Source organism: Lissotriton vulgaris, chromosome 2_1, assembly GCF_964263255.1.
Source record: "Lissotriton vulgaris chromosome 2_1, aLisVul1.2, whole genome shotgun sequence".
In the NCBI taxonomy this organism is placed as follows: Eukaryota; Metazoa; Chordata; class Amphibia; order Caudata; family Salamandridae; genus Lissotriton; species Lissotriton vulgaris.
In genome coordinates this window covers 508,001,133-508,025,710 of record NC_141687.1, presented here as the reverse complement: position 1 = coordinate 508,025,710, position 24,578 = coordinate 508,001,133, and the positions used below count along the sequence as shown (strand labels likewise).

At 46.6% G+C, this 24,578-nt stretch overlaps 1 protein-coding gene across 2 annotated transcripts in view; it reads left to right on the top strand.

Moving 5' to 3' along the window:
• GTF3C3 (general transcription factor IIIC subunit 3) overlaps positions 1-24,578 on the top strand; it is a 310,738-nt gene that overhangs the window by 182,018 nt on the left and 104,142 nt on the right. For both annotated transcript variants that reach the window (XM_086955414.1, XM_086955413.1), the window contains exons 10-11: positions 7,772-7,943; positions 18,183-18,385. In XM_086955414.1, the coding sequence (XP_086811540.1) occupies positions 7,772-7,943; positions 18,183-18,385 (375 nt within the window). The remainder of the gene's footprint in view (positions 1-7,771; positions 7,944-18,182; positions 18,386-24,578) is intronic.

The following is a 24,578-nucleotide window of genomic DNA, read 5'->3' as shown; positions in this document are numbered from 1 at the left end:
TGCGAAGAGCCCCTGGACATGCCCCCCAGGTTCCAGGTAGTAATAAAGGAGGGGCTATGTTAAGCCCTGAGTTTTCCACGCCAGTCCCAGAAAGCATGCTTTGGTCCTCAAGACTCTGCTGACAATGCAATCCACCAGAAATATGACCATTGGCCGAATCCTCTTTGTTGTTTAGTACGCGAGGGCTATCTCGTGGCTCTTGTAACTGAGCATGGACAGGAACTGTATGATATTATGTATCAGTTTATAGATACTTGCTAAGAGCACATTGGCAACAATACTGTGGTAGCCTGAGAAGGTGTATGGAGAGACTTTCATCTTCACTTTCCTTGTTCCTTTGCATCTGGTGAAGGCATTGATGCAAAAGAAGCTATACTGTGTACAGCCTTGTCTTGAGGAGTCACTGACTCTTTATCTGTGATGGTATCTGAAAGGTGCTAAGCCTACATTTGACCTGCTGCTTGGGAATGTCACTGGTTTTAGCAAATGAGGGCCCAGTGCTTTCAGACAATTGAATACATCTCTCCGGCCTCTCCTCTTGAAACTGATAATCCTGTCTAAGCCTGAGCCCCTCACCTGTGCCCGCAGCAACTACTTTTGCTCTCGGTCCATATAATTATACTTCCCATCATGGCGACAAAAAATGTCTTAACTTCAAAGTAGAATTTGACACTTGTCTTATTTTACATTGCCATTTAGTTGTAAAACATTGAAAATATTTCCTAATGTTTTGGAACATAAGACCAGCTGCTCCAAAGGACCTCTTATTTCATGTTGTGTAAATATACTTTATCTCTTCTTAAATAAATGCAGAAATATGCTTTTTGTCATCGATTTTGCTCCCAGTGGAGATCTGTATAGGCATTTGAAATTGATACTAGGAATGCATTTCGTGTCAGCTGAGACCTTAGGAGCAGAGTCAGCCAATTTGCTTTCTCAGACAGCTTCTGAGATGTATTCCAGGCTTCTTCTGTAGTTCATAGACGTATATCTTTAGAAATCAAACACTGGGCAAACATGCCTTCAGTGCCCCCTTTTATTAATTTGCTTGCCTTATTTGCGAAACCCAAGGTAAAAAATGCACACGTTCTTTAACTTTTCAGTTGCATAATAAGTTGTCAAAAGAATTTAATATTCCTATGACCTACTGGCTGTTAACACCGATCCTGATTCTTTTTTTTGCTGAAGAGTTGTATATCAAAAACATATACGGAGCACCCTGTATTCCATTGGAACTAGGGTAATTAAGGCCATACATAGAAAACAAAGTTCCAGTAGGCATCACTGTGATATACTAAACAATTCTTTGGGCAAGGATTAAAATGTTCTTAATGCCCCGCTGTCAGAAAGAATGAACTACAAGATCATAAAAAGTAATTATTTAATTCATTTAGATTATGTATATGTATGTATATATATATATATATATATATATATATATATATATATATATATATATATATATATATATATTATTGAGACAATTCCAAATTGAAAGTGAATATATCCTACAATTGATGGTGCAGGCAGTGCTATGACATTTTGATGCGGCGTTTGGAGGAAGTGGGAATTGAGGGGACGGCTCTCCAATGGTTTCGCTCTTTCCTTTCGGACCGGTTTTTTAAAGTGGCTATTCCACCTGGTCAGTCCTCTGTCCATCCTTTGGGGCTGAGAGTCCCTCAGGGCTCTGCGTTGAGCCCCACTTTGTTCAACTTATATGTGAAACCGCTGGCTGCAGTCGTCAGACAATGTGGCTTAACCATGACATCGTATGCCGACGACACGCAGCTGGCGGTGACACTCAGTGGGGACCCTGAGGTGAATGCTCCCAGATTCCTCGCAGGACTCATAGCCGTGGCAAACTGGATGCGCATTAACTGCTTACAGTTAAATGCCAAGAAAACCGAGGTCCTGATCCTAGGGAAGCAGGCGGAACTTTGGGGAGACCAGTGGTGGCCTCCAGAATTGGGGGTGACTCCCATCCCAGCTGCCGAAGTTAAGAACTTGGGGGTTTGGCTGGATCCTACACTCTCCTTTACCAGCCACACAAAGAAGATTGCAGCTACCTGTTATGGTATTCTGCGAGGACTGAGACCAGTCCTCAAATTCTTCGACCCCCCTACTCGGCAACTGGTGGTCCAAGCCTCCATTCTTTCCCGGCTGGACTATGGGAGTGCGCTGCTGCTCGGAGTGAATCAGGCGGAGGCTACTAGGCTGCAAAGGGTGCAGAATGCCGCGGCGCGGGCCATTGTTGGCCTTCCTAGACGATGTTCTGTCTCTGCAGTCTTGACCTCTCTTCACTGGCTGCCGGTCAGACAGAGAATTACATTTAAGGCTCTTTGTCTGTCATTTAAGATCTTGAAACTCTCCTCTCCTCCTGCTCTTGCGAATCTTGTCTCCCCCTATGTTCCTACGCGGGCTCTCAGGTCGGAATCTCTTCATCTGGCGGTTAAGACCAGGTTCAAACTGAGTAGGATGGGAGGTCGATCCTTTCGAGTTCTAGCGGCAGGATTGTGGAACTCTCTCCCTGTCCATATTCGTGCCCTGAACAGAAAAACGTATCTGTTCCCTATTGCTGATTGATTCCCTCTTTTTTCCAGCATCGATTTGTTGTGTTGTGGCACTTGATCAGGTGCCAGGACGCCCCTTTGCTGGGGCAGCTGTGCGCCTAATAAAAGTTATTAACATAACATAACATAACATAACATTGCAGAATGAGTGCATAAAAGCAGTCTATACCACTTTGTTTGATCTACTGTTAAATCAAGAGGCCCTTAAACATATATATTAATCATCAATAGTCCTTCCTTTCATCCAGATCCATGGACTCATTGTATCTGAATTTCACCTGACTTTTCAGGTTTCTCAGTTTGCTAGTATTTGATTACTTTTTTCCCTGGGACCCAATGTAAGCTAGATGCTTCATATTCTAAAAAGGTAGCCGGGATACTTTCAAGTAAAATATTTGAGGCAAAAATCTTTAATTTGCACCAAATAAATACCTTTTTTTAAAAAAACCTTTTTGTTTGTTCAAGAAATTGTATTTCATTTCAACAAATACAAAAAAACAGCAATGAGCAAAGCAGGAATTAAGGAGTCATTCGATATAAGTCTGAAGATGCTTAGTGCATTAAATAATACTTTATAAATAATTATTCTTAGCAGAAATGTTTTCCAGGTGGCATTATTTTTATATTCCATTGACCTACTGGTTGTTACCACGGATCCTGATTCCATAACTCCTTAAATGAAGAAACTGGAGAATCTCTGCCCTTTTCAGCTCTTGCATTACACTTTCTGGTCTTGCTTGAAACAGTGAACTGGCTGACCCGTGTTTACCTCAATGTAGTGAAGTTCCTCATTTTCTTTTAAGACAAAGAAATCAGCCGATGTTCACAGACCAGTTTTCACCTTTTCTAACTCAGTCTCTGTCAACCGGAAGTAGAATCATTCCCATTTACTCGTGTCAAAAATAAAGGAGTGCAGGAAGCCGCATCTCAGGACACTAGTCATTCTCTTTACCTTGTTGCCTGTAGTTGGGATCTTATTGGCTGGAGCCGGTGCTGGATTTTCCAGCTGTGCTTCTTTGTGTTCCGCATTATCTTGTGCAACTAATCTATTGCAAAATGCAAGCATCTTAGACATTCTTAGAAGCTCTCGTGTAAAAGTTTGTTAATTGGGTCTGCAAGAATCAATGCCAAAGTCACTCTATTTTCCACTAAATATTAGGTTTGGTGATAATGTATGTGCAGGACGTCAGCCGTCCTCCTTTTCTTCATCCAGAAGAATCCATGCATATTATTTTGGAGAATGTATAACTCATCTTACGATGTAGAAGGTGTAGAACGATGTAGAGGTGGTGGAATCGCTATTCTCTTTAAATCCACACTCTCTTGCACCATAAAACCTCTATCGGTTCCTACTGACCCCTTCGAGGCCCTATATTTCTGTATTGTGCTTGCTCCTTCGAGCTCTTTTTCTGGCATTTTACTTTATAGGCCTCCCGGTTCCAGAGCTAATTTCTGCCCAGAACTCTTCAGAATCCTGGAACCCTACTTTGGCAGACCACATTTTACCATTCTGGGTGATATCAATTTCCACTTAGAGGATCTGGCCTCTAAAGATACTTCCTCCTTGCTTAATTCATTGGAGGCGTGCGACTTTGTCCAAAGAGTTCTCTACCCGACCCATAAGGCGGGGCATACCCTTGATGGGATCTTTTCTAACGACTCCAGACTAACGGTTGGTACGCCGGTACCGATTACTTGGTCCGACCACCTAGCAGTCCCATTGGTCCTAGACACCCCCTGCTCTGATGTTGATTTAGACACTGGCAAAAAACAGTCTAAAAGGAGCTTCAGAAATGTCACAAATGAGGCTCTTGCCCCTTATATTCGTAACATCAATATCACATCTCAGCGGAAGGTGGAGGAGTCGGCTCAAGAGCTCTCCGATGCTATCACCAGAGCCGCAGATGAATTAGCCCCCCCCTCTTTGAAATCTGCAACCCGACAGAAGCCAACTGCCCCCTGGTTTTCATCGGACCTGAGGTCTCTCAGGCAAAAATACAGACAGAAGGAACGAGGATGGCGTAAATCCTGGGATCCCAAAGATCGTGAAGTCTATAAGAGCCTGTTACGAGAGTATAAAAACAAAGTGATTAAGGAAAAACAGGACTATTTTACTAACTTAACCTGTTCTCTAACATCCTCTAAAGAACTCTTTAAAATTGTAGATTCACTATGCTCTCTCCAGGTTCCAGATCCTGTGGTTGCTTCACAGGAGCTATGCAATAACATATCAGATTTCTTCTATAAAAAAATAGATGATATCTACATAGCTCTACAATCACGGAGGAACTCTCTGAGTTCTGAAGGCACCTCTCGAATTAAACTGCTGGAGGCTTGGAGCAGAGAAACTCCCCTGTCCTTCGAACAGTTTCCTGCTCTTTCTTTGGAGGGACTTAATAGCCTGTTGGACAAAACGAAATCATCCTCCCCATTGGACCCAGTTCCTTTGAAACAACTAAAAAACTGTAGGGAAATCATTCTTCCTCCGATGTTGGAAGTAATGAATGGAGCCTTGGAACAAGGCATTTTTCCATCACCTTGGAAGAAAGCCATTGTAAAGCCGCTGCTGAAAAAGACCACCTTAGACCCAGGAGTGCTGAAGAACTTTAGACCCATTTCCCTTCTGCCGGCCCCTGCCAAGATGCTGGAGACCCACTTGAACCTCCACCTCTCTAACTTCCTCGATGCCTCAGGTTTCTTGGATGGGTCCCAACACGGCTTTAGAAAGCTGCATAGCACGGAGTCTGCCTTGACTAAGGTCATGGATAACATCCGCAGGAAAGTTGACTTAGGTCAAACTACCGTGCTGGTGCTGCTGGACCTTACAGCAGCTTTCGACACCCTGTCTCCCCTTACCTTAACATCCAGGTTAAGGGAGGCAGGGGTAGAAGGACCGGCCCTCAGTCTCCTGAGCTCCTTCTTACATCAACGAGAGCAGCGTGTCATGCTAGGTGAGTACCTCTCCCCTGCTAAGTCTCTGCAATGTGGGGTGCCACAGGGGTCGGCATTGAGCCCGACCCTGTTCAATATCTACGTGGCCCCCCTTGCAAGACTAGTAGGATCTCAGGGGATGGAGGTAGTGTCGTATGCCGACGACACGCAGATTATGGTATCCCTGACCCACGCTGTGAATGAAGCCGCGTCAAACTTTAGGGCCTGCATGCAACTAGTTGCAGAGTGGATGATTTCCAACTCCCTAAAGCTGAACGGGGACAAGACAGAGGTCCTGGTCTTTGGCAAAGACCAGGACATGTGGTCAGGTGAATGGTGGCCTCCTTCCCTGGGCATCTGCCCCACACCTACTCAATCTGCCAGGAACCTTGGTGTCATCTTTGACACTCCGCTCTCTATGGAGCTTCAGGTCAACCGAACGGTTGCTACCTGTTGGGGCGTCATCAGGACCCTGAAAAGGATTGTCCATTATCTTTCCCCACAGGCACGGAAACAGGTGGTGATCGCCCTTGTTGGCTCAAGGCTTGATTATTGTAATTCACTCTACGCCGGGGCCAACAAGGGCCTTCTGCAGCGCTTGCAGGTCATACAAAATGCGGCAGCACGTTTCGCCATTGCCCTGCCTTGGCTGTCATCTATGACCTTGGCGAGGAAGAATCTCCATTGGCTCCCCATTCCCGCAAGGATCACGTTCAAGCTTCTTTGTCTAACATTTAAGGCTTTAAGTGCAGGCTCGGCGGATGCCCTCGGATCACTACTTACCAGATATGTCCCGAATAGATGCCTTCGCTCCAGCGAGCTCAATCAACTGGTAATTCCTCGAGCCAAGAAGGCTAGATGGGGGAGCAAAGCTTTTTCCATTCTGGCACCCCAGATGTGGAATTCACTCCCCCTTGAGATTAAGTCACTCCCATCTCTCGACCTTTTCAGGAAGTCACTGAAAACTTGGCTCTTTATTAAGGCATACCAGTAAGCTCTATTTCTGACTTTTGACAGCTAGTTATTTTTTTTTTTAGGCGCCTTGACGCCCATTGGGCATAGCTGCGCATTACAAATGCCATTTCATTCATTCATTCATTCTCCGTAAAGATGGGTCTCCCTAGATCTTTCCGTTAGAGGAAACCGAGCCAAAGTAGACTATGGAGAAAGTGCTTTGTGGGAGGTCCTATCCTATATATGTGTCCTTTAGAAAGTAGTCATGCATGTTTGACATTCTCAGGGCTGGGACTATGACATAATAGCAAGATTATCAGATATCTGTGTTTTACACACATTACACTGGTACAAAGAGAAGAAGATATTTTTGTCCTATTTGAAAGTCGCTTTTGTCTTTAAAAAAAAAAAAGGTGCAATGTCAGTGCTACTCCACGGAATGTCCAGTGATTAATAAATGTTGGTGCAAGCAGTGCCATCTCATGTATGTCCTCTGTAGAGTCTTCATCGGTGCTTCATATGCCAGTAGAGTCCAGATACGACTCAGGGGCAGGTCCAGCGAGGCTGAAGCCGTCTGACCTCTGTGGGAGAGGATGTAGCCTTGTAACTTAGGGCTGGCCCCTTGCATTAGGTTGGTTTACCGATGTGGCCAAACATTTCAGTAAGGTATTTTCTGTGCTATCATCTTCAGTACACCTGAGATCCCAAAAGAAGCAAACCCCCAATAACGTGCTCGTGTGGTTGCCATTTCAGGAGCACAGGCTTTCTAAAAGGCCTGGGCGGTAAATTCCATTCAGCTTGCGGAATTTGGGTAATTTCGCGTTCCGCGGAGAACGTGAGAATACCCAAATTTCTGCGTTCCGCGAAATCTTTGCTTGTTCATACCCGTGAAATATTTGCTTGTTCGCGTTCTCAAAATGCGTGTTCGCAAGATATTTTCCCCCGAGCAAGCAAATAGAGATTGCGAACAGGGAAAAAGCATTGCAAACAAGCAATTCCACGTGTATACGGAATTTCTGCATGTTCACATAGATTGTTACTGTTTCTCGGACATTTGCGTAACGCAATTCCTCAAATTGCACCCAACCCTACTTTCTAAGCCTAAAATACTTAAAACACATAACAAGGCGACACTCTGCTCATGTTTCATACTGCTGTGAAGACCCAGATGAGTTGTGGTATTGTACCTCGAGACACGAACCTTCTAATGCACCGTTCTGTTTCGTAGATTTCTGTAGGACACATTTACCTATGTGTAAACCTGACCATATTACTGTCACTTGTTTATTGCTTTTTTCTGTTTTCTTGTGGCGAAGCCTCTCTTGACCACTCTGATGGAGCAGAACCCAGAGGAGGTGGGAGATTTGTACCTGGATGTTGCTGAGGCTTTTCTTGATGTTGGCGAATACAACTCTGCCCTGCCTCTTCTGAGTGCCCTCGTCTGCTCCGAAAGATACAATCTGGCAGTGGTCTGGCTCCGGCACGCAGGTAAGGTGCTCCTCAGTATGGGGACATGGCATGTAATTCCCTTACTTGCATAGTATAGCCCATGTTTTCTTCCTGTGGAGTGTGGAGGGAAGTTTCATGATTTACACATTTTAATGAAGCTGCTGTGGGAGAGACAAATTACTTAATTTGATTTCATTTAAATCATAAAAAGAGCGGCATGACCGCTAGTACACATAAAATTCATGAGCAAGGTACAAATTAATTGATACATTCTCAATAAAATGTATAATTAAAACATTTTTAAACAGAGTGCAATTGATTCCTTCAGCTTTGTGATAGCGAGTCATGCTATAAAAAATATAGTTCTTAGGTGGTTATACTTGAGCTGTGTCCGGCAGGGTTAGTTAAGTGATCTCTCAGAGTGTCCCTAGGGCGATTAGCGAATAAAGTGGCGATGTTCATTTAAAAAGAAATGTGGGTTTCTTAGACAGTATGTATTTGTGTGTATATTTCCTTTAAGAGATCTTTTTAGTTTAGCTTGGTGATCTGAGATAAAGTGCTGGTGCCATTGATGAATCCTTGTTATTTCCCCAAGGAAAAATGCAATGTGAAGTAAGCAATGAGGCTGCGGACTGATTAATTGCACTTCATCACCTCGTTTGCCTTGCCAGTTCAAGTTCTCTGTCTCTCTTTTCTAGTTTGTTTGCAGCTAAGCTCAAAAACGTTATTGCTTTACATGCCAGTTCTACTGTCGACCCTCCCAAGCATTTTATTACGGTGGATCTACACGTCCTTATTTGTTCTCTTTTCATTATTGGCCGCAAGAGTTCTTTCCGTAATGTAGCTGCTATGGAAGAATCATTGTTTACAGTAATATTAGCTATATTTTCAATTAATGTCTGTTTCTTGGTAGTTTCAGGTCTTGCGTAACGCGTTTGTAAAGCATTTATCTGAAAAAGGCACGTCAGTGATAGATTCCTTGCCTTAGAATATTCCCCAGGAGTCGGACTGGATCCGGAAAGTTTTGGCTAGCAGTACCTCTGCGCGTCAGTAGTTGGCGCTGTGCGGCTCCGCGTCCGTCGCTGGCTTTGTATGCACCGAGATGACGTCACAGAGACTATTTAGGTGCCACTCATGCGTGCTGATGCCATTTCTTTCTTTTTCCGCGCCAATAAGCGGAGATTTGGTTAGAGCACGTACCTTAGTCACTTTTTGACAATTTTTTTGTATACTTTTTGTCTCCTGTGATTTTGACTTTACTCTGGTGCCAGTAGGGATGCCTGGTTTTAAGTCTTGCTGGGCCTGCCGTCGCAATATGTCGGTGGCGGACCCCCACAATGTCTGTCTGTACAGCCAAAGAACGATCACGACTCTCGGTCCTGTTTGGACTGTCGGGCCATGGCACGAAGGCCTTGAGGGAACTGCGCCGGAAGCTGCTTGAGGTTCGGCACTTGTCCCAGCGCCGTTCACGGATTCTAAGAAGCTGGAGCCATTCGGCAAGCGGTTGTTCTCTTCGGCCAGCTTAGGGCTGCGGTCGGTAAACACTGCATGCCTATTGGGAGGCTATTCCCACGCGGTGTGGGATACGGTTGCACAGGTGTTGCCTCAGTGGTCTGAAGAGGTCCAAGCTGTGTTGTCTCTAGCAGTGGCGGAAGTTAAGATGTGGCTAAGTTCGCCATTCGGTGTGGTTTGGACACCGCAGACTCACTAGGCAGGGCAATTTCTACGACATTCGGCGCTTCGATGCCAGGTTGAGATTCACTGGGTTCTTGTCAGATGTCCAGAGCTCCCTCATGGACATGCCCTTTGATGGCACTCGCCTGTTTGGTGATAAAGCTGACAGTGCGCTGGAGCGTTTTAAGGACGCTCGGGCTAGAGCCAAGTACTTGGGTCTCTCCACCACGCACCCGGCCACGTCTACCTTTTACTCCTTTCGTGGTCATGGAAGGGGCACCCCTGGCCGCTCGTTCAGTCAGAAGCCTGCGCAGAACCAAACTCAGCGTGGGGGTGGCCGTGGCAGCACAGGGGGCCAGCGTGCGGGTCAGTCCACCTCCGCTCGCGCAGCATCCACCTCAAAGCCTTCCTAGTCCGAGCTTTGGGGTGCACCCCACACCTGTGGGCGGCAGGATTCGACATCAACTTCCCCACTGGTGTTCTATCACTTCCGACAAGTGGGTGCTGCAACCCTTCCAGAGGGGTTACTCCCTCCCCTTCGAGTTTGCCCCTCCAGCCATGCCACCTCAGATCCACCGCATGTCGGGGGATCACTTCGCACTTCTCCAACAGGAAGTTATGGCCCTCTTGGCCAAGGGGGCCATTGAGCACGCTCCTGGTCAAAAAGTAGGACGTGGTTGTTTTTCCCACTACTTTTCGGTCCCCAAGAAGGACAAAGGGGGCTTGTGCCCCATCTTGGACCTCCGGAACGTCAATTGCTTCCTCTGGAAAGAGAGGTTCAAGATGTTGACTCTGGCTCAGGTCTTGGCTGCCCCCTACCCGGGAGACTGGCTGGTAGCGTTGGACTTGCAGGACGCATATTTTCACATCCCGGTCCTGCCGGCCCACCGGCGTTACCTGCAGTTCACGGTAGGCCAGGAGCATTTTCAGTTTGCAGTGCTCCCCTTCGGCCTAACCAGTGCCCCTCGGATGTTCACGAAAGGGATGGCGGTGGTCGCAGCTCACCTGCGCAGGTCAGGGGTATTAGTCTTCCCCTACCTCAATGACTGGTTGTTGAAGGTGGGCTCGCCCCAGGCGGTCGTCTCCCACCTCCAGACTACGGCCGGCCTCCTGCATTTGCTGGAGTTCTTCATCAATGTGCCGAAGTCGCACCCGAGTCCCTCTCAAAAGCTCCCCTTCATCGGAGCGGTTCTGGATACGACGCGGTTTCGGGTTTATCCTCCCGAGCCTCAAGTCTGGGATATTCAGGCTATAATTCCTATCTTTCAGCCTCTATCCTGGGTTTCAGTCAGGATGACCCTCCGGCTCCTGTGCCTGATGGCCTCCTGCATCCTGCTAGTGCCACATGCCAGGTGGCATATGCGGGCTCTTTAGTGGTACCTGAAGTTTCAGTGGGTGCAGCATCAGGGCAACCTGTCCGAACATGTCCAGATCTCCGAGGGCACTGCACGAAAATTGCAGAGGTGGCTCACGAATCACGATTGGGTCAATGGCAGATCCCTCTCCCTTCCCCAACCGGAGAACACAGTGGTGACGGATGAGTCCCTCCTGGGATGGGGAGGCCACTTGGAGATCAGAGGCCTCTGCTCTCCGGCTCCGTCCCGGCTTCATATCAACCTTTTGGAGCTTTGAACGATCCGACTTGCACTGAAAGCATTCCTTCCCTCTGTCTGGGGATGTGTGGTGCAGAGGTTCATGGACAACACCACCTCCATGTGGTACTACAACAAACAGGGCGGGGTGGGGTCCTGGACCCTATGTCAGGAGGCTCTGCACCTCTGAACATGGCTGGAACATCAAGGCATTACCTTGGTGGTTCAACACCTGGCAGGGTTCCATGAACGCCAAGGCGGAGGAACTCGGCCGCCGGTGCTTGATGGATCACGAATGGTGTCTGAACTCAGATGTGGCTCAAGGTCTCTTTCAGCAGTGGGGAGAGCCTTGGTTAGATATATTCGCCACCAAAGAGGACGCGCAATGTCATCAGTTCTGCGCGTTGAAATTTCCAAGGCGGCACTCGTTCAGCAACGCTTTTCGTTGCGAGTGGAGTTGCGGTCTGTTGTACGCCTTTCCGCCTATACCACTTGTGCTGAAGAAGATTCGGCACGACTGAGCCCAAGTCATTCTTGTGGGTCCAGATTGGGCACGAAGATACTGGTATCCCGAGCTACTAAACATGGCTATGGTTCCCCTGATCCGACTGCCTCTTCGGGAGGATCTTCTGTTGCAGCAGCAGGGGACGGTCCTCCACCTGAACCTGTCCAGCCTCCACCTCCATGTGTGAAGATTGAGCTTTCGATCATCTTTCTCCCGAAGTCTGTGATGTCATTCTGGCAGCCAGGCGTCCCTCCACTAAGATGGTATACTCCTGCAGGTGGAACAAGTTTGTGGTATGGTGCACAGCAAAGACTGTGGATCCCCTTTCTGCCCCTCTTTCTGAGGTCCTTCTGTTCCTACTATCCTTGGCCCAGCAGGGCTCTGCTCTGGGCACTCTCAAAGGTTATCTTTCGGCCATCTCTGCCTTTTTACGGCTTCCAGGTCAGCCTTCTCTTTTTAAGTCTCCGGTTGTTAACCGTTTCCTGAAAGGCGTTACGCACACGTTTCCTCCCGTGCCGTTCATTATGTCTCAGTGGGACTTAAACCTTGTCTTGACATATCTGATGTGCGCTCACTTCGAGTCCTTTCATAACTGTCCTGTGCGTCTCTTCGCTCTCAAGACGGTCTTCCTGGTAGCTATCACCTCTGGCAGAAGAGTGATTGAGCTCCAGGCCCTTTCTTCCAAACCTCCTTTCCTTTCTGTTCATCCGGACATGGTGGTTTAAAGGACTCGTCCTTCTTTCTTGCCAAAGGTTGTCACGCCCTCCCACATCGGGCAGACCATCACTTTGCCCACCTTCTTTCCGCCTCCGCATCCTTCGAAAGAGGAAGAGAGGCTCCACCGTATGGACCTAAAACGTGCGCTCTCATTCTATCTGAAGCGCACACAACAGTTCTGGGTGGAAGACCAGCACTTTGTTGGCTACGTGGGCGCCAAAAAAGGTCGAGCCGTGCACAAACGGACCATCTCTCGGTGGGTCGTTCTCCGCATCAAAGCCTGTTACTCGTTGGCTAAGAAGGAGCCTCCTGTGGGGCTGCGTGCCCATTCTACCAGGGCAACAGCAGCCACTACTGCCTTGGGACGCGGCGTTCCCTTGCAGTACATTTGCAAGGCAGCTACGTGGGCCTCGCTGCACACTTTTACCAACCATTACTGCCTTGACAGTCAAGTCCGGAGGGACGGCTTCTTTGGCCGTTCTGTTCTCCGTGACTTTCTGGTGTAATCTTGTTCGCAGGCCCACCACCGGGGTTGGTATTGCTGGGGTATCTATTCTAAGGTAAGGAATCTATCACTACCGTGTCTCTTTCAGATGCACAAGTTACTACTTGTGTAACAATATATCTGTAAGAGACATTAGTTAGTGATAGATTCCTTATCGCCCCTCCCATCCTCCGCGTTCTGTGACCTGATTTCTAGGGTTAAAGTCATCTCTTTCAGGGCCCTAGTTTCTTGGCACCAGTGGTCAGTTTCTTGCATGGCACTGTGTTTCTGGCACGGAAAGTCATATAGAGAACTGACGTTGGCGCAATTGGGTGGCGCCTAAGTAGTCTCCGTGACGTCATCTCAGCGCATACGACGCTAGCGTCTGATGCGGAGCCTCACAACGCCATCTACTGACGCGCAGAGGTACTGCTAGCGGAAACTTTCCGGATCCAGTCTGACACCTGGAGATTATTCTAAGGTAAGGAATCTATCATTAACTAATGTCTCATTCAGATATATCGTTACACAAGTAGTGACTTGTGCATCAGAATCAGTGCTCTCACTTGCACCTTCTTGCTGAGCATGTGTTTAAATAGTCGTTTACTGTATTTTGTGGTTGAATTGAAATTGTATTCGTCAAGCAGCAGGGACCCAGTTCTCAAAAGCTTCTGTAGATGTAGTGATCCTTCACCTGTGGCCGAGGATGCTACTCGAGGTTGATGCCAGCATTATATATAGAGATAATTGCTGACCTTTCTGCTTTTGCCACTGGGCGAGGGGCATGTGGCTCCTCTGGCCTTCCCCGCCTGGGGTCACTCACTTCTTCCTGTGTCCTTTGTTACAATCTGCTGGCACACTGCACGAGTGTTGGTGGGTTCAGATGTGGCCCTCTACCCGTAGCTGGCACACAGAGATCCCCCATATGGCTCGGGTATTATCTCTGCCAGGAAAACGCCCTTGAAATGTGCCATTAAAGCCCCTGCTTGTGTAGAGGATGTCTGAGTGACGCAATGAATGCTCATCCCACTGGCATCTGATGTCCTCCCCCCGGAAGAAACCTGTGCACGAGCCCGCAGCTTCCGCTGGTTGAGTACTCCAATCCGGAACTAGTTGTGACCTTTGATTGGACCGGGGCCTTGACTTTTGATGTGTCCTCTCCCTTTGGTAGAGTACTTGCAGACAGGCCCAGTTCCAGGAATTTTTATTTGGGTGGGCCAAGGGTGCATTCGGGTGGGCCACTGCGGGCCCTATTTGTCTCTTATGTGTCTAGGCAGGCCTGATTCCGGGCCCTCCTTTATCTCTTCTTAGTCTTACAAGGCCCAGTAAAACACACTCTTTCCCAAATCTCTTTCTAAATGTGATCACTCTCAAAAAGTGTTTTTTTCCATGTAATGTCCCTTTGATGGGAAGAGGAGGTTTCTGAGGTGGGAGTATCATGCAAGTGACACTTCTCGGGCTCCCTCTGTGCGAGCCTTCAGGGAGAAGCCCTCTTCATTACTACCTCCACCTGACCATGGACTCTGCAACGCACTCCCTTACAGGCTTCATTATCCACTACTCCTCTCCAGGGAACCTTGTCTCACAGCTGACCTTGGGTCCCTGCTCCATAGGGCTCCACTCTCATTTTTCCCGGTAAAAACATTAGTAAAATCACCTTCAAACTGAAAACATTGAATATAGAAGTGAATATAATTAGCACGCACTTTAAAGTATTTTCCACAGTAGCCCTTATGACCCGACTGCTAATTAAATAAACAAAAACGGAAAGGCCGGCTTCAGCGCTGATGCGAGTCTTTTTTGGCGCTGCACCAATAACCTCTTTCTCCGTAAATACCTTTACTCCCACCTTCCAACAGTGCCCCTCATCTCCCCCTAACTCCCCCCTCCACCCCATGACATCTTCCTCGGATTCCCTCACTGCCACCCTCCACCCGTGCCCCTAATCGCTCCATAACCCCTCACACTAGGATTGTAACTTCTGAACTGCAAGTAACACAAAGATCTCTGTTACAAAGGCAGTAACCCACTGATCTATCCAGGGCTTTAAGTGGGCCAGGTCTCACTGGGTCCGAGCACCGGCAGTTTTTTAAAGGGGGCCTCGAAACAGGTCTCTTTCTGGCTCTGTTTTGTGTGCTGGTCGCAGGTAGTCCGTTTTTTTCTGAACTGCAGTGATAGCAGTCTGCTGTTACTGCAGTCCGGAAAAAAAGTGCCAGGGCACAAAACAGAGCCCGATAGAGACCCGTTTCGAGACAGCAGGCACATCGGTGTACCCTGCTCACACTACTCAAAAGAGGAAAGTTACGGCATGACGTCATGCCAGGTGAGCGTTGTAGGGGGAAGGGAAATCCTTTAAAGAAGTCATTTTCTCTCTGGATTTCCCTTCTCTTTTTGAAACCCTGGAGCAGCAACATTACTGTGATGTCACCAGTTCTTTAAATTGAAGCTTTTGCAATATTATATGCAACCCATAGTTGCTGTTATTTACCTCATTCAACTAACAACCATTGACAAAGACAATAGTCCTGACTTGTAGGTATGATGTTACTTGTTGTATCAAATACCTAGATGCAATGACAGAAACAGCAAAATACAAGTCGGCCACACACTATTAATCACAGATTTTTAACGTACTGTTTTTAAGCAACGTCCTCAATTACATTGGCCACGCCCCTTTGAGAGACCCCCACAGTTTTTTCATCCCACTCAAAGCCCTGGAGCTATCCACATAAAATACAGTTCATATGCATTTGATAACTACTAACAGACAAATTATTGCTCTCCAGTAGGATTATTAATCACCAGCGTTATCTGGGCATTTTGTATTCTTATTGTTGTCCTGCATCAGCCATGATAATGATAAAAACTGTTTAAATGAAGCACACACGTGTGTGTCCTGCTGGGCCTGTGCAGATTTTAAAAAGAAAAATATATAGTAACACATTCTCTTACCTACTCCATTAGTCAAAGTTTGTGTCACAGTCTTTTGTGATAAGCCACTGCAGGGGTCAGGAAAGGTGAATAGGAATAAAAAAACGTCTTTTCTCCTGCGCTGCATATAAAAATAAATATCGACGCAGCAGGGCAGTAAGCAAAGGTTACCAAAGGTTACCCTTGTCAAAGAAAGGGTTTGTCACCTTTTGCCATGCAGAGATGAAGGGGTGAAAAAATAAACAAAGCCTCGTTAACATATACATGGTCTTGTAAAGACTTGTGAAGTACTCGGGCGTTGCTGCGATCATCTCTAAAACTGTCTGTGTGCGCGCCCCTCGGTCCGGGCTGACACACGCGACGGGGGAGGGTTGAAGCACTTAGATCCCAAAGACCCTGCCTTCAGGCCCTCAGTGCGAGGGCCAAGGATCCTGTTTGGGTGGGCCAGGCTCATGTTTGGGTGGGCCTGGCCCACCCGCTAGAACCGGGCCTGCTTGCAGATGTGATGGAGTTCTGACCTGGGCTTTAAGTGGGATGAATAAACGGGGGGCCTGGGAGGGTTGTCTCTCAAAGGGGCGTGGCCAATGTAATTAAAGGCTTGGCTTAAAAACACCTAAGCTAAAAATGTGTGCTTAGCTTAGTGTGCCGCCCGACTGGTATTTTGCTGCTTGTCTCCATCCAGATATATAATACAACAAGCAACATTACCCCTACCCAACAAGCCAGGAGTATTGGCTTTGTCAATGGTGGTTAGTTGCATATGATAAATAAGCAGCAACTACGGCTTCGTTGTATAGAACATTAAAAATGTTTCAGTTCTGACTTGAAGGGACTATGAAAGAACGATGACGAGTCTCTTTGAAGTTACCTCAAAGGCAGTGAAGGTTGCCACTGCTGCAGACTTGAGATTTTGTCTCCCTGAGGACGAGGGCAAAAGCGGAGAGCCCGATAGGGACCCGTCTCAATACCTGCTGTTTAGAACTGCCGCAGCTGTGCACGGGCAGGACCCGGCCCACTTAAAGCCCTGCCCTTACAGAGATTCACTATAAAGTTGAAGAATAGTGCATGCCGGGATCGGATCATCTCAGAGGAGAGGGGTGACCGCGCTGCCCCTGAACCGAAGACAGGGACCAAGACCCAAGTGGCTCCTCAGCCTGTGTGAGCTTGAGGGAGCAGCACCCAGGCGCCGTGGCCGCCGGAACTGGGGACAGAAGACAAACACGCAAGACGTAACGTTGAGCTGAAACAGGGTCTCTGCCTTGCGAACTTGCCATGCATGCCTTCTGTCGAGTAGACCTGTCCTCGACATGGTCTGTATGAAGCTGGTATGGTGTTCTGCCAGTGCTGGTCTCTAAATCAGTGTCGGCCCAGCACTCAACAGGCTCACACGCCTCTGGCGCTGAGTGAACCCTGTGGACCCCACTGCTAGCCCTAGCCTAGAGGAACATTAGGGTTTCTCCTCCCTGCACCCGGGCATGCCCTGTGATGCGTGTAGTCCCGGTGCAACAGAACTCTGAGCCATTTGAACTCTCCTGCTACGATGCACGGTTCCCAGTGATTCGTGGTTAAAGGGTTTGAGTCACTCTGAACTTAAAGTAGGGTCCCCTGCACCGCTGGGGTGCCTCTGTGGCAGTGATTGCTACTAAATTCACCTTAGCCACCTGCACTGGAGAATCCTAACTGTTGGCTGTGAGTAAATTCATATTTTCTCCCATGTAGAGTTTCAGTTAATTGTAATATGCATTTTGGTCCTCAAAACCCAAGCTTCAGATCCCAAATGTGGGTGTTGGACAGCATCAGAGCCTTACAAGAATGGGGAACTTTCACGATAGTAAATACAAAGCAGTAGGCTAAATATATTTTGTTTTCTTTCGTTTCGTAAATAATTTTGTAGTTAGTTCTGCAATTATATTCCGAGTAACGGTGCCTATGGTACAATCGCGCCACCTAGCGTTTTCCCAGAAGTCTTCGGCCTCCAATCCATGTTACTTCTGATCTGAATGCAGCCCTCCTCCGAACAGCCAGGTAATTACGTGTGGCTGCTCTGCGTGATGTATTGGATGTGAAAAGTGGCGTTAGTCCTGATGTGAAGAGGCAAGCAATAGTTTCATTTGGAGAAAGTGACCTGCCAGAGCGGTGTTTTATTGGAATGACAATTGAATTCTTTGATTACTGAACAGGACTAATTAATGTGTGCAGCAATAGATCATTCTATAGATTTACAGTTTTGCACTTTTGGCATACAATTAAAGATCCCCTTTGAAATATTCGCCCTTTGTACAAATACTTATTTTATATCTCTGGTAAATTGTGTCCCAAAGCCCTTGTGTGTCCTTTGTTTTTTTTTATACAAACGTTGGCTTCTCTGTTTCTAGATTGCTTGAAAGCCCTGGGACACATGGAGCAGGCGGCGGACAGCTATGGCAAAGTGGTGGAAATGGCCCCGCTGCATCTGGATGCCCGAATCTCTCTTTCTACTCTACAACAGCAGCTGAACCGGCCAGAGAAGGCCCTGGAAGCTCTCGAGCCAATGTATGACCCGGATACACTCGCACAAGATGCTAATGCTGCCCAGCAGGTAGGCCTGGCCGGGCTCAGGCAAGCCGTTATGTTCTGTGTGTCTGTATAGCGCACAATTCCCCCTGGAGGGTATCCTGGCGCTTGAGCGAGAGCTGTGTAGGCCGGGCCAGGGCAGGGCTAGGTGAAGAGCCAGGTCTTCGGAGTCCGGCTGAGCGGAGGTGTCTGGTAAGTTTGTGGAAGTTTATGTGGTTGTTGGGATACTTGGCACCACCTTTGTGTAAGTCTTTGTATGTGTGCGTCATGTGTGTCCTTCAGGGTTCTGGGAGACAAGCTTTGGAACGCTCTGCCACTTAACATCCGCTCTTTGGAAAACTTGTCTACCTTCCGGAAGGCCATAAAGACCCACCTTTTCCCCTCTCCTTAGGCCACCTCTATTCCCAGTCTTCCCATCCTCAGTAGAGTATCTGTAGTTCTTTAGCGCCGGGACGCCTCTTTGCTGGGGCAGCTGTTTGCGCTTTACCAAACCTATAACATAACATAACATTGTTTGATTCAGCAGAATACTTTCTACCGCTGTAGCCGTATAGTAAATGTAGTGCGTGTTTCGGTTCCCTTGATAGAGAAAGTGCAGTATTGAGTAATAATTCGTTATTCTAATCACATGCCTCCTGTGAGCTCACCTCTACCTTCTTTTAACACTACTTTCTAACTGTAGGTCTGCTGGAACTGACCAGAAGCTATTTTTCATTTTTTAAAACTGCTGGCGCACCACTCTTGAATAAGGGCCCTGATTACAATCTTGGCAGATGGGATATTGTGTCACAAATGGGACAGATATCCGGTCTGCTGTATTACAAGTTCCATAGTATATCATGGAAATGTAATTTGGCAGACGTTGTGATGCAGTAATCCTGTCCGCCAAGATCATATTCAGGCTGTCAGTCTGATCACAATGTTTTGCTGAAGGCACACTGTTCACAGTTTTTGCTTTGCACCTGATATTCAGTAATCTTTAATGTAATTTAAGTTTTCACATGGGTGGCAGTCTTTTCTCACAGTTGCAATAATGTAAGTTGTAACACTAAGCGTACCACTGTGTTTATCATAAGCTAAGTGTTTTTATTTTGTCTTCTTTATTGTCTGACCGGGTTAGAGAAATCCGCTGGAATCTTTCTTTCAGTTTTGCTTGCCCCTACAAAGCTAGTGCAGCAGCAAGAGACAATCCTCCAAGTTTTCTCCTGTGCCCAATCATCCCGAATTCGGGACTGAAAAAGCATCTACATTAAATAAAAATATTTTTAAAGGTTTTCAATTTCTCCTACTTTGTTAATTAATATTGAAATGATATTTGAGACAATTGTCGTCTCCCTGGAAATGTTAGTTGACCTATCTTGATCCCGCCTAGGGTTTTTGTGCCTAAATACTTGGTCACAGCCTCTAGTTTGTGACGTGCTCCCAAACCCTCCTGTCGGTTTAAACCCCCATTAGTTTACTCATGGTGGCACATTTTTGGAAGCAGCAGGCTCCAGGGGTGGCATCACATCAGGCAGGTAGATACTTCAAATCGTCCAGAAAGGATATGCCCTACTTTTCCTGTCCATCTCCCCACCCGTGCCACCCACACAACATTAGCTTCTGGAGGGCCACTGGTCCTCTGACAAAAGGAATTTCAGGCTCTTTTGGACGAGAAAGACATTGGCAAGGTGCCGCCATCAGAAATAGGGGCTAATCTTGTTACATTCTGGTGCGGAAAAAGCATGGAAGCCTTTGTCCTATTTTAGATTTTTATTCTCTAAATGTCTTCCTCTAAAAGGACACGTTAAGGATGCTCATCCTGGCCCAAGTCCCGACTGTTCTGCATCCAGGCCAGTGGATAGTGGCGTTGGACTTGCCTGATACCTATTTTCACATCTCCGTTCTGCAGTCCCTCTACCATTACCTGTGGTTTCAGGTGAACCTCAAAGAATTTCAGTTCTCAATGCTCTCATTTGGCTTCACCAGTGCCCCCTGGGTGTTCACAAAAGTAATGGCAGTGGTCACTGCCCATCTTTTGCAGTTTCGTGACTGGTTGCTGAAGGTAGGCTTTCCCCAAAAAGTCGTTGACCACCTCCAGTTAATCACCAATCTGTTAACATCCTTAGGATTTTTATCAATGTGCCTAACACAAAGGCTCCCTTTCATCAGAGCCATCCTGGATACAGAGCTGTTTCAAGCCTGCCTTCTGCCTCAACGAGTTCAGGATATTTGGGCTATGATCCCGATGTTTCAAATTTTGACCTGGGTCTCAGTGAGAGCAGCTCTGAGACTTTCTGGCCTCATACATCCTGCTAGTCGACCACACCAGGTGGCACATGTGGGCTCTTCTGTGGGATGTGAAGTCTCAGTGGGCTCAGCACCAGGGGAACCTGTCGCATTCCATTCTGGTGTCCGAGGAGACTGCAACAGACCTGTAGAAGTGGTTGCTGGACTGCAGTTGGACCACCAATCTCCCTACCTCATCTGAAACTAATGTTTGTGAAGGATGCATCAGTGCTGGGCTGGGAAGGTCATCTCGGAGAGGTGGCGATCAAAGGACTCTAGACTTTGGCAGAGTATGCTCTCCACATCAATCTCTGGGAGTTGAGGGCAAATTGTTAGGCAGTAAAAGATTTCCCTCAGTATCAGGGGGGACAGGTGCAGGCCCTCACCAACACCACCACCACTACGTGGTACTGCAATTAGAAGGGCAGGGTGTGGGTTTGAGTGCTTTGCCAGGAAACTCTATGCCTCTGGAACTGGCTGAGTCGTCAAGGTATCTTTCTGGTCGTGCAACACCTGGCAAGATACTTAAACGTTGGCGTTGCTTGACAGATTACAAATGACAACTACACTCAGAGGCGGCACAGGTTTGTTTCAGTAATGGAGAGAACACTAGCTGGATCATTTTGCCACCGCCAAGAATGCACAATGTAAAACAGTTTGTGCGCTGTAGATCCTAAAGCATTTCTCCCTCAGAGATGACTTATGGCTGCAACAGAGCTCCGGACTCCTGTACACCTCACTGGCTCTATTTCTCCTTCCCAGTATTCTGAAGAAGACCTTGAGGAACTGGGCCCAAGTCATCCTAAGGGCTCCTGATTGGGAAAGGAGAATGCGGTATCCAGAACTTCCGTCCATGAGCATCTGCTCTCGGATTCTACTACCACTCTAGGAGGATCTCCTGCCACAGCAGCAGGGCAGGGTCTTACACCTGATTCTGTGCAACTTACACCCCCATGGTTGAAGATTAAGGAGAGACAATTAACTGTGTTCAATCTTAATTTTAGCAGCCTGGCATCCATCCACCAAATCAATCTATGCTGGAGGCTACGAGAAGTTTGGTTGGTGTTCTTCTTGCCATATCCTGCCTTCTTACCATATCCTGCCAGTTGTCTGATGATTTACTTTTTACTCTATTCTTAGCCCAGCAAGACATTGCTTTGTCTTCTGTTGAAGGTTACTTGTTGCCCTTAAAGTTTTTTTTAAGACTGCCATCCTAGTTGAAGTCACCTCTTGTGATGCGCTTTCGTGGTTTTAGTAATATTTTTTAATTACAAGTTTATATTAAACAGTAAAAAGTACAAGTCTTCTGTCAGCAAATGCAAAGTAAAATATGGTTATATAAAGCTTATTGTATAGGAAGATGTCCACGATAGCCAATAAGTAAAAATATCAATGTTGACTCATGTGATGGACGTTCTAAAAGGACTGATCTTCATGTTTGTGCCAAAATCTTTTATAAAGCCTCAGTTGGCCTAGAATGCTAATGTTCTTGATGTTTACCCATTTGAGCGGTTGCACAGATGCCCACTAAGATTGTTACCCCTAAAAACAGTATTCCTCATAGCGATCACGTCAGCTTATCCCTTGAGTGAGTTACAAGCATTTTCCATCTAGCAAACTGTTTACTACACTTTTACAGGACCAACTACTGCTGAGGACTAAGGCAGCATTTCTACCTAAAGTTGTGGCACCTTTTCATATTGGACTGTCTCTTACCCTGCTAGTATTCTTTGTCCCACCTTATGCATTCATTTAGAATCAAAGAGAGTCCTCAACTTTTAAATCGATCGCACCAAGGACTACCTGCTGGATGATCAGCTATTTCTAAGATTCACTGAGAGAAAGAAGGGCAAAGCAGTGTAAAACCAGGCCATTTCTAAATGGATTGTGCCTTGCTTTAAGATCTGCTACAGATTAGCTATGAAACAACCTCTGGAAGTTTTTAGGGCTCATTTCTCTAGCGCCATGGCTACTACCACCGCACTGGTGCACGGAGTACATGTCTTGAACATCTGCCAGGTTGCTATGTGGGATTCAGTTCACAAATCCACAAAGCACTACTGTTTGGAGAGCCATGTCCAGCAGGAGAGACATTTTGTCTGTTTGGTCCTGCAGTACTTTTTGATCTGAGCCATTCCACAGTCCACCACCTGGTAAGATACTGCTTTGGTATCTATTCACAAGGTGAGGAACCTGCAGTTAGTCGTATCCATCAAAATTACTAGCTGTTACTTTTGGTAATTCTCTTTCTGGTGCGGTTATTCTATCTAACTGCAGATTTCTCACCTACCCTTTCTGTGGATAGATCTCTTTTCTGTATCTATAAAGGTCCTTATAAGAGATCTGCACTTTGTGGAATTTGATTCACGCAAAGGCTGTGCGTCCGACAGCACAGACCGATATGATAAGGAAACTGACGTTGACGAGGAGGGATAGCAGTTACATGTGGCCCGACTTCACTTCCGAGATGGGATGGACCCAGCGTGGAGACACCCAATGCCACCTGCCGCTGTGCAACGGAATTCCGGAGGAAAATCTATGTATCCAGTCTGGTACGTGAGGATATTCACAGGCTGGGGAGTCTGCTATTAGATATGGTATCCACCGAAAAGAGCAGTACTGAAAGAAAGTAACTTGTTCTTACTAGGGTTGTGACTGATACAGCTTATGGCCTCCAGCAGGACAGTCGATACAGTTGCAGGGAAATAGTGGCATTGGTCTGGACTGAATCACACAGTTTTAGCAAGAATGTGGATTTGGAGAAAAAAAGAAATGCCGTATCTTGATGAGGCTGGTTTTGAGTAACAATATAGCACCAGAGGGAATAAGTAGCCTAGCTGCCATTAATCATACAGGCAGAACTTGTGCCTTTCTGTTGTACGCACAACAAAGCTATGAAGACACTGTGGCTCTGCGTGTAAGTCCTCATAGTGCTCATTCAGGACTTTAGCTCTCCCCCAGCTCACAATAATGCACCCTGAACCTATTGCCCACCTGCCTCAGCAACTCCAACAGAAAACTTGAGGCATCTGCTTCCGAGTACTTTGGGACCAGTCTGAAAGCCTCATGTTTCTTTGCTGCCACCTTTTCTCTCTGCGGCTTAAGATTTACCAGGCGAGCTTAAAACGAGATATGTGAAATGCCCCTAATAGCAGAGAGTCTGCACCATGCCTGGTGCTGGCAAAAGACACTATGCTGAGGTGTACAGAGGTTCTTAATGCAAGCCAGTTCTGTTCCTACTTGTCTGGCTGCATAACAGACAGCCATGCATTCTAGAAGTAGAGAAAAGGCCTTCAGGCTCCTCACCCATTTCTACATTCTACTACAAGATATGCTGCAACGAGAGTTAGGATGTTGAAGTGCATAGAAGTACCATTGGAAGGGTATTTAATACTGTCTTTCACCCAGTAAAAAAGGTTGTCTTCTAGTATTTGGCAACAGTGTGTCTGGTGGGGGTTACTTTTTGCTAGAAAGTTATGTTTTTCCTTTTTTTTTCACTCACAATTTAAAGAGAATGGCTAATCTTTCTTTTGAAAGAGGTCTTCATTGTAAATTGTGATGCAAATTGTTATGTATTCATTATTTATTATCTATTATTATTTATTAACTGTTCCGCTTTGTTGAAACAGAAAAAAAGAAGTCGAAGAAAAATAGAGGGTGTTTTCAGATTGCCCTATTAAGACAGTAAACAACGCTACAAAAAAGGAATCTGTATGAATACAAACTGAGGAACAGAAGAAAAACAGTGTCCCTGAAATAATTTGTTGCCAGTGTTACTTATACACACACAGAGAGCAACTTACGTCTTATGTTTGAATCATTCTTTTCCTTCTCTTACACCGAGTGGTGTTTCTAACCTGCAGATAAGCATACATAAAAATGGCCCTTACTGAGTTGCTATTTCTCAATTATCTTCTTTTTGTCAGCATTAGTGCCAGTACAGTGCAGGA